The sequence below is a fragment of the Anguilla anguilla genome, chromosome 9 (assembly GCF_013347855.1).
Source record: "Anguilla anguilla isolate fAngAng1 chromosome 9, fAngAng1.pri, whole genome shotgun sequence".
NCBI lineage: Eukaryota > Metazoa > Chordata > Actinopteri > Anguilliformes > Anguillidae > Anguilla > Anguilla anguilla.
This window is the reverse complement of record NC_049209.1, coordinates 7,268,008-7,280,711: the sequence shown is the minus strand read 5'-3', so window position 1 is coordinate 7,280,711 and position 12,704 is coordinate 7,268,008. Positions and strand designations below refer to the sequence as shown.

At 52.0% G+C, this 12,704-nt stretch overlaps 1 protein-coding gene across 8 annotated transcripts in view; it reads right to left on the bottom strand.

The window, feature by feature from the left end:
* Positions 1 to 12,704, bottom strand: part of LOC118236447 (unconventional myosin-XVIIIa-like) — a 132,377-nt gene that overhangs the window by 16,354 nt on the left and 103,319 nt on the right. For all 8 annotated transcript variants that reach the window (XM_035434840.1, XM_035434841.1, XM_035434842.1 and 5 more), the window contains 6 exons: positions 12,290 to 12,394; positions 11,491 to 11,637; positions 10,713 to 10,826; positions 5,372 to 5,488; positions 3,341 to 3,424; positions 1,371 to 1,508 (listed from right to left, as the gene is read on the bottom strand). In XM_035434840.1, the coding sequence (XP_035290731.1) occupies positions 1,371 to 1,508; positions 3,341 to 3,424; positions 5,372 to 5,488; positions 10,713 to 10,826; positions 11,491 to 11,637; positions 12,290 to 12,394 (705 nt within the window). The remainder of the gene's footprint in view (positions 1 to 1,370; positions 1,509 to 3,340; positions 3,425 to 5,371; positions 5,489 to 10,712; positions 10,827 to 11,490; positions 11,638 to 12,289; positions 12,395 to 12,704) is intronic.

Below are 12,704 nucleotides of genomic sequence, written 5' to 3'. Positions count from 1 at the left end.
CACCAATTAGTTTCTGCCACTGTTTGTTTGTTAGACGCGTCTGACGCGAACGTCGAGGACCTCGCGAGCGTCTCCCGCGGTCGGGCTGCTAGCGTTAGCCTTCGCTCACGGAAAGGCGGGGGGAAAAAAAAAGAAAAAAAAGAAAAAAGGCCCGAGAGCTCGTGTGTGCGGCGGCGCTAGCTTTATTAGCGCGGAGTGTTTACGGGAGCCTGGGGGGGGGGTGGGGGGGGGGCGGACGAGAGGCGCCCGTCGTAACTAACGACGTCGAGAGATTCGCGCGGGGGGGGGGCGTCGGTAAACACGGTTTAACCGCGCGGGGGAACGGGCACAGGCGGTCCTCGGGGGAACGCTATTTAATTACAGCGGCCGGACCAAATTGGAAAAAAAAAAAACGATTCACCTCTCCGTCTCCGGCAATAACGGGAACGTAATTCCGAAATGATTAAATTACGAGACGCGACATCGTCGAGCGAATGTGTTATTAGCCGTGGGACCAGGAGCGGGGGGGTGGGGGGGGGGGTCTACTTGGCTATGGAGTTAGATGTGCGACAGACACATTCAGATTCGCCGTTTGTCGTGTGAGACACTCTCACGCGGTTTTAAGAGGGCCAGGAACAATGTTTTTTATTTTTATATAGCACGTTTCCACTGCGACACACACAAGTAGCACAAATGGGCCTTTTTGACCAGAGCACGCGTTCCTGCTGGCTGGACGGGTACGATGGGCGAAAGCCGGAAGACACCGGAGGATAAAGACACGGCTGAAAAATGACTGGTTCAGAAACCGCAAAACGCAAAACGGGAAAAAGATACGAAGGCAAGTACAGCTATCTCCAGACCCGTCTTCTGTATATCTTACATGCATTGCTAGTCACTGTCCCTCCTCCGCAATACTTGTGCATAAAAACTTCTTTGTGCATCGGAACTTTCAACCTCCGATAACGTCTCCTCTTTAAGGGACGGAATAAGAACTACTCCTCTACTGACATTACTGACTATTATCACGTCTGAGTCAGGAGCCGCTGTGTGCCATGAGGATGAGAACCTGACACAGTGCCTCTGTATGGGGCAAGGGGCAGTGAGGGTGGCGGCGCTCCAGAGAACAGCTCACCCGTACGGCACTCTATTACCCCACTCACAAGCACCCGGAACCATCGCCGCGTGGGCAAAGGGTGGAAGTCGGCCAGAGGTCCCCAAGTTCAGTTCTTCTCCGCGCTCTTGCCCTCTGACCACCTGACTCCATCTCTCTCTCTCGCAGCTCTCTCTGTTCCTCCCACGCGCTCCATTAACCCTTCCATCCTTCTCCCCCCCCTCCTCTCTCCCCACCCCCTCCTCTTTCCCCTCCGCCTCCGCCTCCAGTCCCAGCTCACCTCCAGGCGTTTGACCTGGGTCCTCTCAAACTCCAGCTTGGTGTCCAGCTCGCGGATCTTGGCTTCCTGCCGGCTGACCAGGGACTTCTCCACCATGGACTGCTCCTGGAAGTCCAGCTGGCTCTGCAGGGACTGGAGCTGTAAGGGGGGGGAGGGGGGGGGTGAGAACAGCGCATGCAAACCAGGCCAAACACGCTCTTCGCCCAATGAGAGGGCTCTCTCTCCCTCTCTGACAGCTCCTACGGCCTCACCTGCACAACGAGGCTGCTGTGATGCCATTCATTACCCTACCCTAATGAATCTACACTCAGTGACACAGTAATAATAACATCAGCACAGACTCCAGGTCTCCATAGATACGGGCCACGCTGACAGAATACTGTCATTTCTCACACTCACTGCTCAAGGCTCTCTGCCATCCGCAAATGTGATAAATAAAAATGTTTATTATTTATATATAATATATATATATATATCTTTAAAAATTGAACAGAGAAAAAGCTAAGCGCAATGCGGCAAGCGTGAATAAAGACAGCGGTTAATTTGGGAAGCCGTGACCCTCTTCCTGCCTCACGTCTCACACTCGCCCTGTCATCCCTTCAGCGCTGGAGCCGCCTGACTCGAGCCTCTCGCTCCAGGACGTTACCGAAGTGCCCCCGGGCGGCGTCTCTGTTGTGTCACCGTGATGTCGTTTCTCAAAAACGCGCGTTCCGTCATTTCATCCGTGACACTACAGTCGAAGCTTCGCTCAGAACGGCGAGACAAAGGAAGCACACCGAACTGGATTTCTGTGTTTCTCAAAAGGTTGCGGGTTCCAATCCCAGCTGGGGGCACTGCTGTTGCACTCTAGAGCAAGGTAGTTAACCTGACCTGCTTCAGTACAGACATCCAATTTTATTTAGAAAATACTGAGGGATTGGATGAGAGCATGTATAAATGGCAGAATGCAGTGTAGCACAATCATTAAGTAGCTATTACAAAGGCACAGGTCGCTTTCCGTTTTTACAAAGGCTGACTTGGGAACAATGCCCCAGCAGTTATGAATAGAGCAGTTTCACTGTTGTTGTTCCAAAAGCTAGTCTGACTCACAGGACATAGACTGTGGGTATAAGCCTGCCATTGGCCGACTACTTCAGTCGGAATTCTCCTCCCCTTCCGCTATCTGCGTGTTACCGTTTTTGCAAGGGTACCGTCGCTGCATCCTGGACTTAGCGCCACCCAAGACGACTGTGATTGGCTTAAAGAAATACAAACAAGCCAGAGCGTTTTTTTCCCCCCCCTATACCGGAATGATAATGGGTTGAGCCAGACCTTTCTCCAGCGCTGGCACAGCGCTGAAACGAAGTGTGGAGATGGGTCTGGCTATGCGAGACTACCCATGCCCCTTACCCAATGCTTACCCAACACCCAATGCTTCAGGAGCAAACAACATACTGGCGAAAGGTAGCGATGCCTGGGTGCCCCTGGAGCTCACAGTGGGAAGTGGAATCACCCCACCAAGGCAGAACAATGGTGAAAAAGTGGCTGTGTGGGAAGGGGAGGGCCGTGCTCAGCTCCTTGGTTAGATCTCAAAGTGCCTCATAACAGGGTTACGGTGACCAGAGCCTCCTCGTTAGCGGGCTAAACGTAGCGCGCGGCGCGCGGCTCTGAACCAGCGAGCGGGATGAGGTGGGAGGGTAAGGGGCATTGGGTAATGAGGCCCCCTGCAGCAGAGGGCACGAGGAGTCATTAAAGGCAGCGGCTCTCTGGCAGGCCAGCCTCCGGAGGGCTCAGAAGGCTCAGATGGGTATCGGGGGCGCCGCGCGCCGCTTAGCGCTGCAGTGAGCGGCCGATCAGGCATGGCCGCGCGCGCTAATCCCGAGCTCAGCCCCCAGCCCCCCTCAGGGCGGGATTTAGGGCTGATCGTGCCAAGGGCGCGCCAGTCAAACGACCCGGGGGGGGGGGGGGGGGGGGGGGGGTGGATCCCCTACCTTCTCCTGGATCTCCTGCTTCTCCTTCATGGCCTCCTCCAGCTGAGCCTGCAGGTCGCTGATCTGAGCCAGGTCCCGAGTAGACTGGGGGGAGAGAGAGGGGGAGAGAGCAGTCAGACAACCTCACGCTACGGGACATGTGTGTGTGTGTGTGTGTGTGTGTACGTGTGCGTGTGTGCATGTGCATGGCTCAAGTGTTTGAGTGTGTCTGTGCTTGTGTGTGTGAGTTCTCAAGCTCAATGGAAAGCATATGGTATGAGCTCTGGAGTGCATTTGTGTTTGAGAATAAACACACGGGTCACAAATCTGTACATGTAGACGGCCTGCACTTGAATCTTACGGTGTTCTGCTTCATTTCGCATTCAGCTAACGTATCTGAATGTACACGCATATTCTTAAAGGCGCGCTTGAGTGTGCGCTGCAGTTAGGGGCCGTCAAATTAAAAGCTCATTCATGGCAGTCCAGACGGCCGCATTGTGCTTCCGCACCAGGACCGTGTATCTCAGGCAATTTCTGAACGGTCCCGCGGATCAGTCTGCGCGGCTCCAGATGAGTTCCTGCAGCGGCGGCGCAGAAATCAGCCAGCAGCGACAATAGAAATCCCAGCCAGCCGGGCGAAGGCACAGATGGGATAAAACCACAAGGACAGCGGGGTGGGGTGGGGGGGGGGGGGGTGTGTGCAGCAGACACCTCTGACTATGGCGGAATGCAAATGTTTTTTAATTTAAACCCGGGTAAAATCACGGCCCCGAGGCGGAGAACGACGCGTACAAGTATGGTGCGTGCGTGCGTGTGTTTGTGTGTGTGTGCGTGTGTTTGTGCGTGCGTGTGTGCGTGCGTGTGTTTGTGTGTGCGTGCGTGTGTTTGTGCGTGCGTGTGTGCGTGTGTGTGTGCGTGCGTGTGTTTGTGCGCGCGTGTGTGCGTGCGCGCGGGTGTGTACCAGGGTTATCGCCGCACATGGATTTTGTCTCAGCTTGAGCAGACACAAAGAAATAATGCACCCTTTGGGGCGGGCGGGTGGGCGGGAGGGAAAGAGGGAGGGGGGGGCGGGGGGGGGGGGGGGGGGGGGCGCTAAACAAAAGAAAAGAGAGAACCAATCTTCCCCCTTTAACAGTCGCCGCGCAGGAAAAACACGGCAGCAACAGGACTTTTTTTTATTGCGCACCATTAAACCTCATTTGAATGTCGGGCCGTTTGAAGTATTTCAGATAGCCGTGTCTGCTCGACTAGACAAAGCACTCAGCCCAGCGAAGCAGAGGGAAGGAAGGCTTCACACGAGAGAGGAGAGGAGTGAAGATGATGCAAGCGGCTGACAGGTTCCTCCTCACTGCTAACTTCATCAGTGCTGAACAGGGTCCTTTCTGTGGCCTGCTACGGCCGTCCTCAAAACCCTTCTCCCAATGCATCAGACCAGACCAGTTCACCCTCCAAGACAGTGGTGAATTAGACAAGTAAGTGCCAACATGCACTGTAATTCAGCTCATATGAATCCTGTGGGCCGAATGCAAGTGTGAGTTGTAGTTTGTGAGTTTGTGTTCAGCTGGACATGGATAAAACACGAGGAACAGGGCTGTCCCTGTCACTAGCGCACGGGGAACAGGATCTTCCTGACGCTGCGCATAGGGGAACAGGATCTTCCTGACGCTGCACATAGGGGAACAGGATCTTCCCTGACGCTGCACATAGGGGAACAGGGCTGTCCCTGATGCTAGTGCACGGGGAACAGGGCTGTCCCTGATGCTAGTGCACGGGGAACAGGATCTTCCTGATGCTGCACATAGGGGAACAGGATCTTCCCTGACGCTGCACATAGGGGAACAGGGCTGTCCCTGATGCTAGTGCACGGGGAACAGGATCTTCCTGATGCTGCACATAGGGGAACAGGATCTTCCCTGACGCTGCACATAGGGGAACAGGGCTGTCCCTGATGCTAGTGCACGGGGAACAGGATCTTCCTGCGCTGCCCACAGGGAACAGGACCGGCTCCGTGGGCTCACCACGCAGCGGGTTACCTGGGAGGTGGCGGGTTACCTGGGAGATGGCGGCCTTGTGCTTCTTCATCAGCTCGTTCATGTCCTCCTGGTCCTCCTCCAGGCGTGACTGCAGGTCGTTCTTCTCCCTCTGCAGCCGGCTCACCTGCTCTTCCAGCTGCGAGAGACACACAGAGGCGGTTTTACCCAGGAGACAAATGGAAGGAGAGCGAAACAAAGGAACAGACCAGAGCACGTGAAACAGAGAGAGAGTGTGTGTGTGTATGTGTGTGTGTGTGTGTGTGTGACAGGGGAGGGAAAAAGAAAGAGCAGACAGGAGCAAGAAAGAGAGAGAGTGAGAAATCTGAAAGGGAGAGGCTCCCAGGTGCGCAGCTCCAAGCCACTCCATAGAGAGAGCAGGCCTGTACTGTGTCTGTCAGGATTCACCTGGCCTACACTGCAGCTACCTGAACACTATTTCAGCCCAGCAGCTAGCGCAGAGGGAAAAAACCAGCACCTGGCTACACTTTTTTTTTTCTGTTTCTGGAGGACAGCCATGCTAGGTGCATCCTCCCAAACTGAGAGAGGAGATGGCCCAATGTGACCCGGAAATTTGAGGAGAGAAGTAAAAAAAAAAAAAAAAAAAAAAAAAAAAAAAAAATGTAAAAAAGGGAACAACCAGTTGTTCAAATACATCAAAGCAAGAGGCAGCCTGGCAGGTTCCGGCTTCAAGGGCAGTACTGGAGCGTGCGGAGACGAGCAGGCATGACCCAGTACCCGTTTAAATCAGTCACTGGACAATGGTCAGTGCAGAGTGAGCTCCATTATGTCCTCTGAAATACAGGAAAGCCATTTCTACACAACCGGCTAAAAGGCATAGTATCAGTTAGAAGGGTTTTTTTTCTTTTTTTTAAGAATCCATTAGCACACAACCACGAGAATAAGAACCCTCCATATCCTTCACACTGAGGAAATACACAGTGACTGGATGACCGGCTCATTTATTCATATATTGCAAATAAGTCTTTAAAGGACAGACAGAATGAACCCAGTTTTACGTAACTTAAAAACACATGAAGTTACGTACGTTACGTACAGTATGCGTATTCTGATGAAATCGCTTTTCTGATATTTTTAGAAATGGTGAAGCCTACCTCTGAAAACCAAAGCGTGGACACAAACGGCGAACGGTTTTAATGGCGCTGACACGAGAGGAGACATCAGCCTTATGAAACAGGGGCCTGCATGGCTGTCAGCTTGCACTGCCTTCGGGCGGACACGGTGGCACAGTGGTTAGCACTGTCGCCTCACAGCACGAAGGTCGTGGGTTCGAATCTCGGCTTGGGGGCCTTTCTGTGCGAAGTTTGCATGTTCTCCCCGTGTTCGCGTGGGTTTACTCCGATTTCCTCCCACACTCAAAGACATGCATGTTAGGTGCACTCCTGCAGTTGCCCTTGACCAAGGCACTGGCCTCAGAACTGGAGTTGGTCCCCGGGCGCTGCACTGTGGCTGCCCACTGCTCCTAAGTAACTAGGATGGGTCAAATACAGAGGACAAATTACCCCACGGGGTTCAATAAAAGTATATCTGATCTTTAACACACCAGGCATTTCTGCCTTATGGGAAAACGATTATTTTTCCAACACTGGGTACTGTTGCTGTATTTGTGAATGCAAGAGGTGGCAGACATATTTGCTGCATTTGCACTGCATCTAAATACATGACGGAAGACACAATAAAGTGAGAATCCTGTAGATATACGCCATCATTTGCAGTAAGCGTTTTATTATTATACAGTAAGAAAGAGAGGGTGAAATTATGTGCGCTAACACCCGTCTGTCTCCACACGGGAAAAATGTAAAACGCAGAAAAGAGGTGTTTGTCGAAACGCAGCAATTACACCCAGCAACTGCATATTATAGGGCGAGGAGGACGGGCGAGATCACACGCCTGAGTGGACGTGGGATTGGCAGAGCAAAGATCGTGCTAACGCTAACGCTAACGCAGCGATGCGCAGGGCGCTCTGCAGCGGCCTTGGAAGGTGTTTGATATTCGGCCTCTGGTACTGAATCTGAAATGGCCTCTCTCTCTAACGGAGACCAGTGGACACGGCACAAGGCTAAATGCAAAACACAGGATAGGCAACCGGGCAAACAGGTTTTTTTTTTTTCGCCGAATTTTTCTGGTTTTCTGGTCAGGCTTCTCGAGAAGAAAGGAAGAGGAACACGGCCTTCCAAGTAGAACTCCAAATCAAATCAAATCAGGACAGACCTGTTTTAAGAGCATCTGACAATCCACTCGCTGTTCGTTCTGATAATTACACTGATTTAAAACCAAAAAAAAAAAAAACAATATAATGTTTCAAAACGTTCCTGCCACACAGCCGCCTCGCTGCTGCGACTCCTCCCTCTGAGAGTCATAAGCACAGGGTGGGCTACGTACGCTACGCTAACTCCGAGTTAACCTTCAGTTAGCATCAAACGCTAATTTTTAAACTACGCGTATTACATTGTGACTCCGTAAACACCCTGATTAGAAAAGCGAGATGTAGCCTCAAAGCGCTAACGCAGGATCTTAAGTTGAAGCCCTTCTGAACCGCTCCTCCCTGCTGTCTTGTTCTGTACCGCGTGAGGAGAGGGATTTGGGGAGCGTGACTGTGATGAACTCAGCGTGACGGGGGGGGGGGGGGAGAGACCGACGGTCACAGCAAGCTAAAACCAAAGGCTGTACAAACAAAATCGATAGTGTTAAAGCTGGACAAAATCATTACAGGCGTCGGGCTGTAACTTGTTATCTTTTATTGACAGAATGTGTCTATCCACATTGCCAGGCGAGTGATTTCTATGTTATGTTTTGTATGTTTTTTTTCTTTTTTTAAGTAGATGAAATTATAGCGAGACACCACTCTCCTCGTTCAGGGATTTTTTGCTCTTGGCATCTGGTCACCCAAAACATGGCGTCTTCGCCTACGATTTGCGAGCTGTGAGGTGTGCCGCTGCTGGTGGACATTATGCAGCTTTCAGGAGGCAGAGTAAACTATGGACATCCACGATGTCCAGCTGCAAAAGCACCGCATATTCTTGTTCACTATATCAGATATATATCACTATATTAATATCAGATAACTATTTAATTGGGTTGTCAGCTTTGACTCTCAGCCCTTAAGAACATTAACTACTGTACTTTCTGACCTCATGTAAACAGACAGAATTCAGACACAACTTCCCGCGTCCACACAATAAAGCCTCAAAGTTTGGTTATTTTGCATTTTTCTTCTTTTTCCTGCTGATTTCTTCATCAGAAATGCTCCAGTCCCACAATCAAAAATTCTCCCCATTGGACATTTAGCAACATCTGATCAAAGTAGCCAATTACAGGATACTTGGATAAACAGGAAAAAAAATGGACATATACTGTAAGGAAGTGCACCGATAGCCCACCTTCGGCTACATACTCTTCAGATGATACAGTAAGATGAAAAACACAGGGCCAAGTTACATTAAATAATTTAGGAAACATTGGGTCGTATTACTATAGAACAGAGCTTGTTTAATTTGTGTGAGCTAAGATAGCCAATATTGTCTGTTGTAACTTGGGCTCATTTTGATATAAATACTTTTAACAGCAGGGCTAGTTTTAATCAATGATTGTGCGAATTCGTGAGCAACTTGCCATTTTTGAATGTTGAAAATGTTTTTGTTGAGAAAATATACACTTCAACATAAATAAAATAAAAATAAAATCTATTCTAGTAAAACTTTGCAAGGGACACAGTATGCAAGGGGGAAATGTATTCAGTTTTGGCAATAATGTAAGGATACATTGAAAGATGTAAATAGCCCAAGGTTAGTTCATTATACCAGGCTAGGCAAGAATACATCTTCCTTAGCTGGATCCCTAATGATGTTTATTTTTTTCTTTACAAATTTCATTTCATCCACCGCAACATTTATTAAAATGATCCTGTGCAACCGGTTTGCTGCAGATTGATGCTGACTGTAAGTACTATAAATGATCGGGACCTGTGTATAACGTACTTTAGAGGAATCGCAAACAGCCCCTGCACCAAATGCGTTTAAACTGAGAGAGACACAGAAAACACTCAAAAGCTTCGCAGTCCATTTAAGCGAGAAACGGGGGCTGGAAGTGGTTTTGAGATTGGGTAAACGCGGGTGTGTGTAAAAAAAAAATCATTTATCCATGTTTACCCACGTGTGTGTTAAATATTGCTGCCTATTTGTAAGGGCAGCAGCGATGAGTGGGCAGCGCCATATGGCCCTGCGATCGGTGCCGAGTAGAGGGGTGGCACACCACGCGATTCCCTATTGGAGCGCTTGCGAGGCACGTAACTCCCCCCCCCCCCCCCCCCCCCCCATTCCCGATGCCGTCCAATCGCGAGAGCGTCGCCCTCGACTGCTGTGAACTTGGGGGGGGGCGTGCACCAGCATTTCAGTTCACAGCACCGCTTTGCAAAAATCATCCACCGTCTGCGCAGAAGTTGGCCAAAAAGCATTCTGCCTCAAAACACCACGACGAATTCGATAATAAACGATAAGCTTCAATTGCCTGAAAATTCAATGCGGAGGTGATTGGATCAACACGGTTCGGGGGAAAAAACCGGAAAACAAATTTATATTAACAGCGTCGGCATCGCACGCGGCACTCCGCCGTGGTACATCCGTCACCGAATCTGTCGGGAGACGACAAATCACCGAGACAAAAAAAGCCAGCCCACGACGGTCGGCTTATTAGAGCGCTGAATTACTGAAGGTGGTACCGCGTGTCAAGCTCAAATTAGAAACGCAGCGAGAAGCCTGTCGTTGACGGCTACGTTTGATTTCCTGTCACCCGATAGTCACCTCTGTGTCCTGAGGAGGAGGCAGGAGGCAACAGGGGAGAGTGCGCTAAGGAAGGGGAAACGGCGTCTCCTCTGTTCGGCAGTTCACCCATGTTACGTTACTGCAAAACGTTGTTTCAACTGGGGGGCAATTTGCACTGGTAAAAGCCAAAGCCTATTGGACTTTTTTTCTGCAATGTACAATACAATAATTCTACTATACTTTCACAAAGTTTTGGGCCAAAACAGAAAAAATAAAAACCAGATGGGAAAAAAGTTGTACAATGTCCTTATTTATCAGACCTGCGTTTTGTAGTTGCTCCAATGGCCTTCAGTATGCACTTATTGCACTTTGGATAAAATTGTCTGCCAAATAAATGTACTGTAATGTAATGCTTTTACCCATCATGCATCACCAGCCACCACATCATCAGGACCTCTCCTCAGACCTGACCCCCCCCCCCCCCCCCCCCACTTCCTGTAAAGCACTGAAGCTCCTCCTGCATTCAGACGGCCACAGGGCCAGTGAAGGAAGAAAGGCCTACAGGAGGAGGCTCCAACTCACCGACATCTTGGCTTTGGAAATGTCGTCCATCTGGAGGTGCAGGTCCTCGATCTCCACCTCCATGGACTTGCGGGACTTGACGGCTGCCGCGCAGGTGAACTCAGACTCCTCCAGCTGCAGGGGGGGGGAAGGGAAGAACCCGGGATCAGGGATCAGGGAGCAGCGGGAGAGCAGCATCTGAGACGCTGCTCTCCAATGAGCGCCGGGGAACTCTTCTCAGACTGTCTCAGGAAGCAGCCGCCTTCTCATGTGTGAGAGCCAGTGCTGACCCCTGGACTGAGGGGGCACTACCATGCTGAGCGCTCAGCACTGGGATTAGAGTGCCGAGAAGTTGCAGGTGACTGCGGAGGCTGTGGTCTGGGGGCGGTGGCAGGGGCGGAGACGGAGGCAGGGGTGGGGGCGGAGCCGGAGGCGGAGGCAGGGGTGGTGTTGGGGATGGGGGTGGGGGCGGAGGCAGAGGCAGGGGTTGGGGTGGGGCGGGGGGCAGAGGCAGAGGCAGGGGTTGGGGTGGGGCGGGGGGCGGAGGCGGAGGCAGAGGCAGGGGTGGGGGCGGGTCGGAGGTGGAGGCAGGGGTGGGGGCGGAGTCGAAGGCAGGGGTGGAGGCGGAGTCAGAGGCAGAGGCAGGGGTGGGGGCGGGGGCGGAGGCAGGGGTGGTGTTGGGGATGGGGGTGGGGGCGGAGGCAGAGGCAGGGGTTGGGGGCGGAGTCGGGGGCGGAGGCAGGGGTGGGGTGGGGGCGGGGGGCAGGGGGCGGGGGGTGGAGGGGGTGGGCGAGCGCACCTGGTTCTTGAGCTGGGCGATCTCCCGCTTGCTTGGGGCGTTGTTCTTCAGGTGGTCCAGCATGATCTGGGCGTCGCCCAGCAGGACCTTGGTGCGCTTCAGGTCCTTCTTCAGGCGCTTCTCCGTCTCCACGTCGCGCTGGCCCACCTGGGGCGAGGTCACGGCACAGGGGTCAAACCCCAAAACCCACCGCAGACAAACAGCACGACAGAGACCGCGCAATACACTGCTGCACAAAACAGCAACCTGCATACAGCGCATTACACAGCTCTGCATGCAGCATTACACAGCTCTGCATGCATTACACAGCTCTGCGTGCATTACACAGCTCTGCATGCATTACACAGCTCTGCGTGCATTACACAGCTCTGCATGCATTACACAGCTCTGCATGCATTACACAGCACAGAGTGCATTACACAGCTCTGCATGCATTACACAGCACAGACTGCATTACACAGCTCTGCATGCATTACACAGCACAGAGTGCATTACACAGCTCTGCATGCATTACACAGCACAGAGTGCATTACACAGCTCTGCATGCATTACACAGCACAGAGTGCATTACACAGCTCTGCATGCATTACACAGCACAGAGTGCATTACACAGCTCTGCATGCATTACACAGCACAGAGTGCATTACACAGCTCTGCATGCATTACAAAGCACAGATAACTTTGCCAATGTAATTATTATTTCTTGAACACAAGCCCCTTAATGTCCCAGAATGCCTCAGAGCTAAGCTCCCGGCCTGGTGTGGAGTCCAGGCCACATTAAGAGTCACAGTTCTGGTACCTGGTCCTGGGCAGACAGCAGCTTGGACTCCAGGTCCCTCCTCTCGCGAAGCACCTTCTGCTTGTCATCGTACTCCTCCTCCAGCTGCACCTCCATCTGCTTCAACTGCGAGATGGACACAGAGGGTCAGCGGGGCTGCGCAGACGCAGCCGCCGTGACCTCACGCACCGCGTGAACACCGCCTCAGATCTTCCATCCGAACGCCGCTCGGAGCAGAGAGGGGGCGACGCCTCAGGAATGAGAATCACATGCATCCGATACGCAGCGTCACGGGGGAACCCTGAGCGTGCTCGACAGGAGAAATCAGCTCAAGGACACGGCGACCGTGACTCCAGTCCCTTTTTTTATTTTGAGAAGGTAACACAAGGGGCAATATTGCGGGGCAAAACGAGGAACGCTATTTTGGAAGAAGATT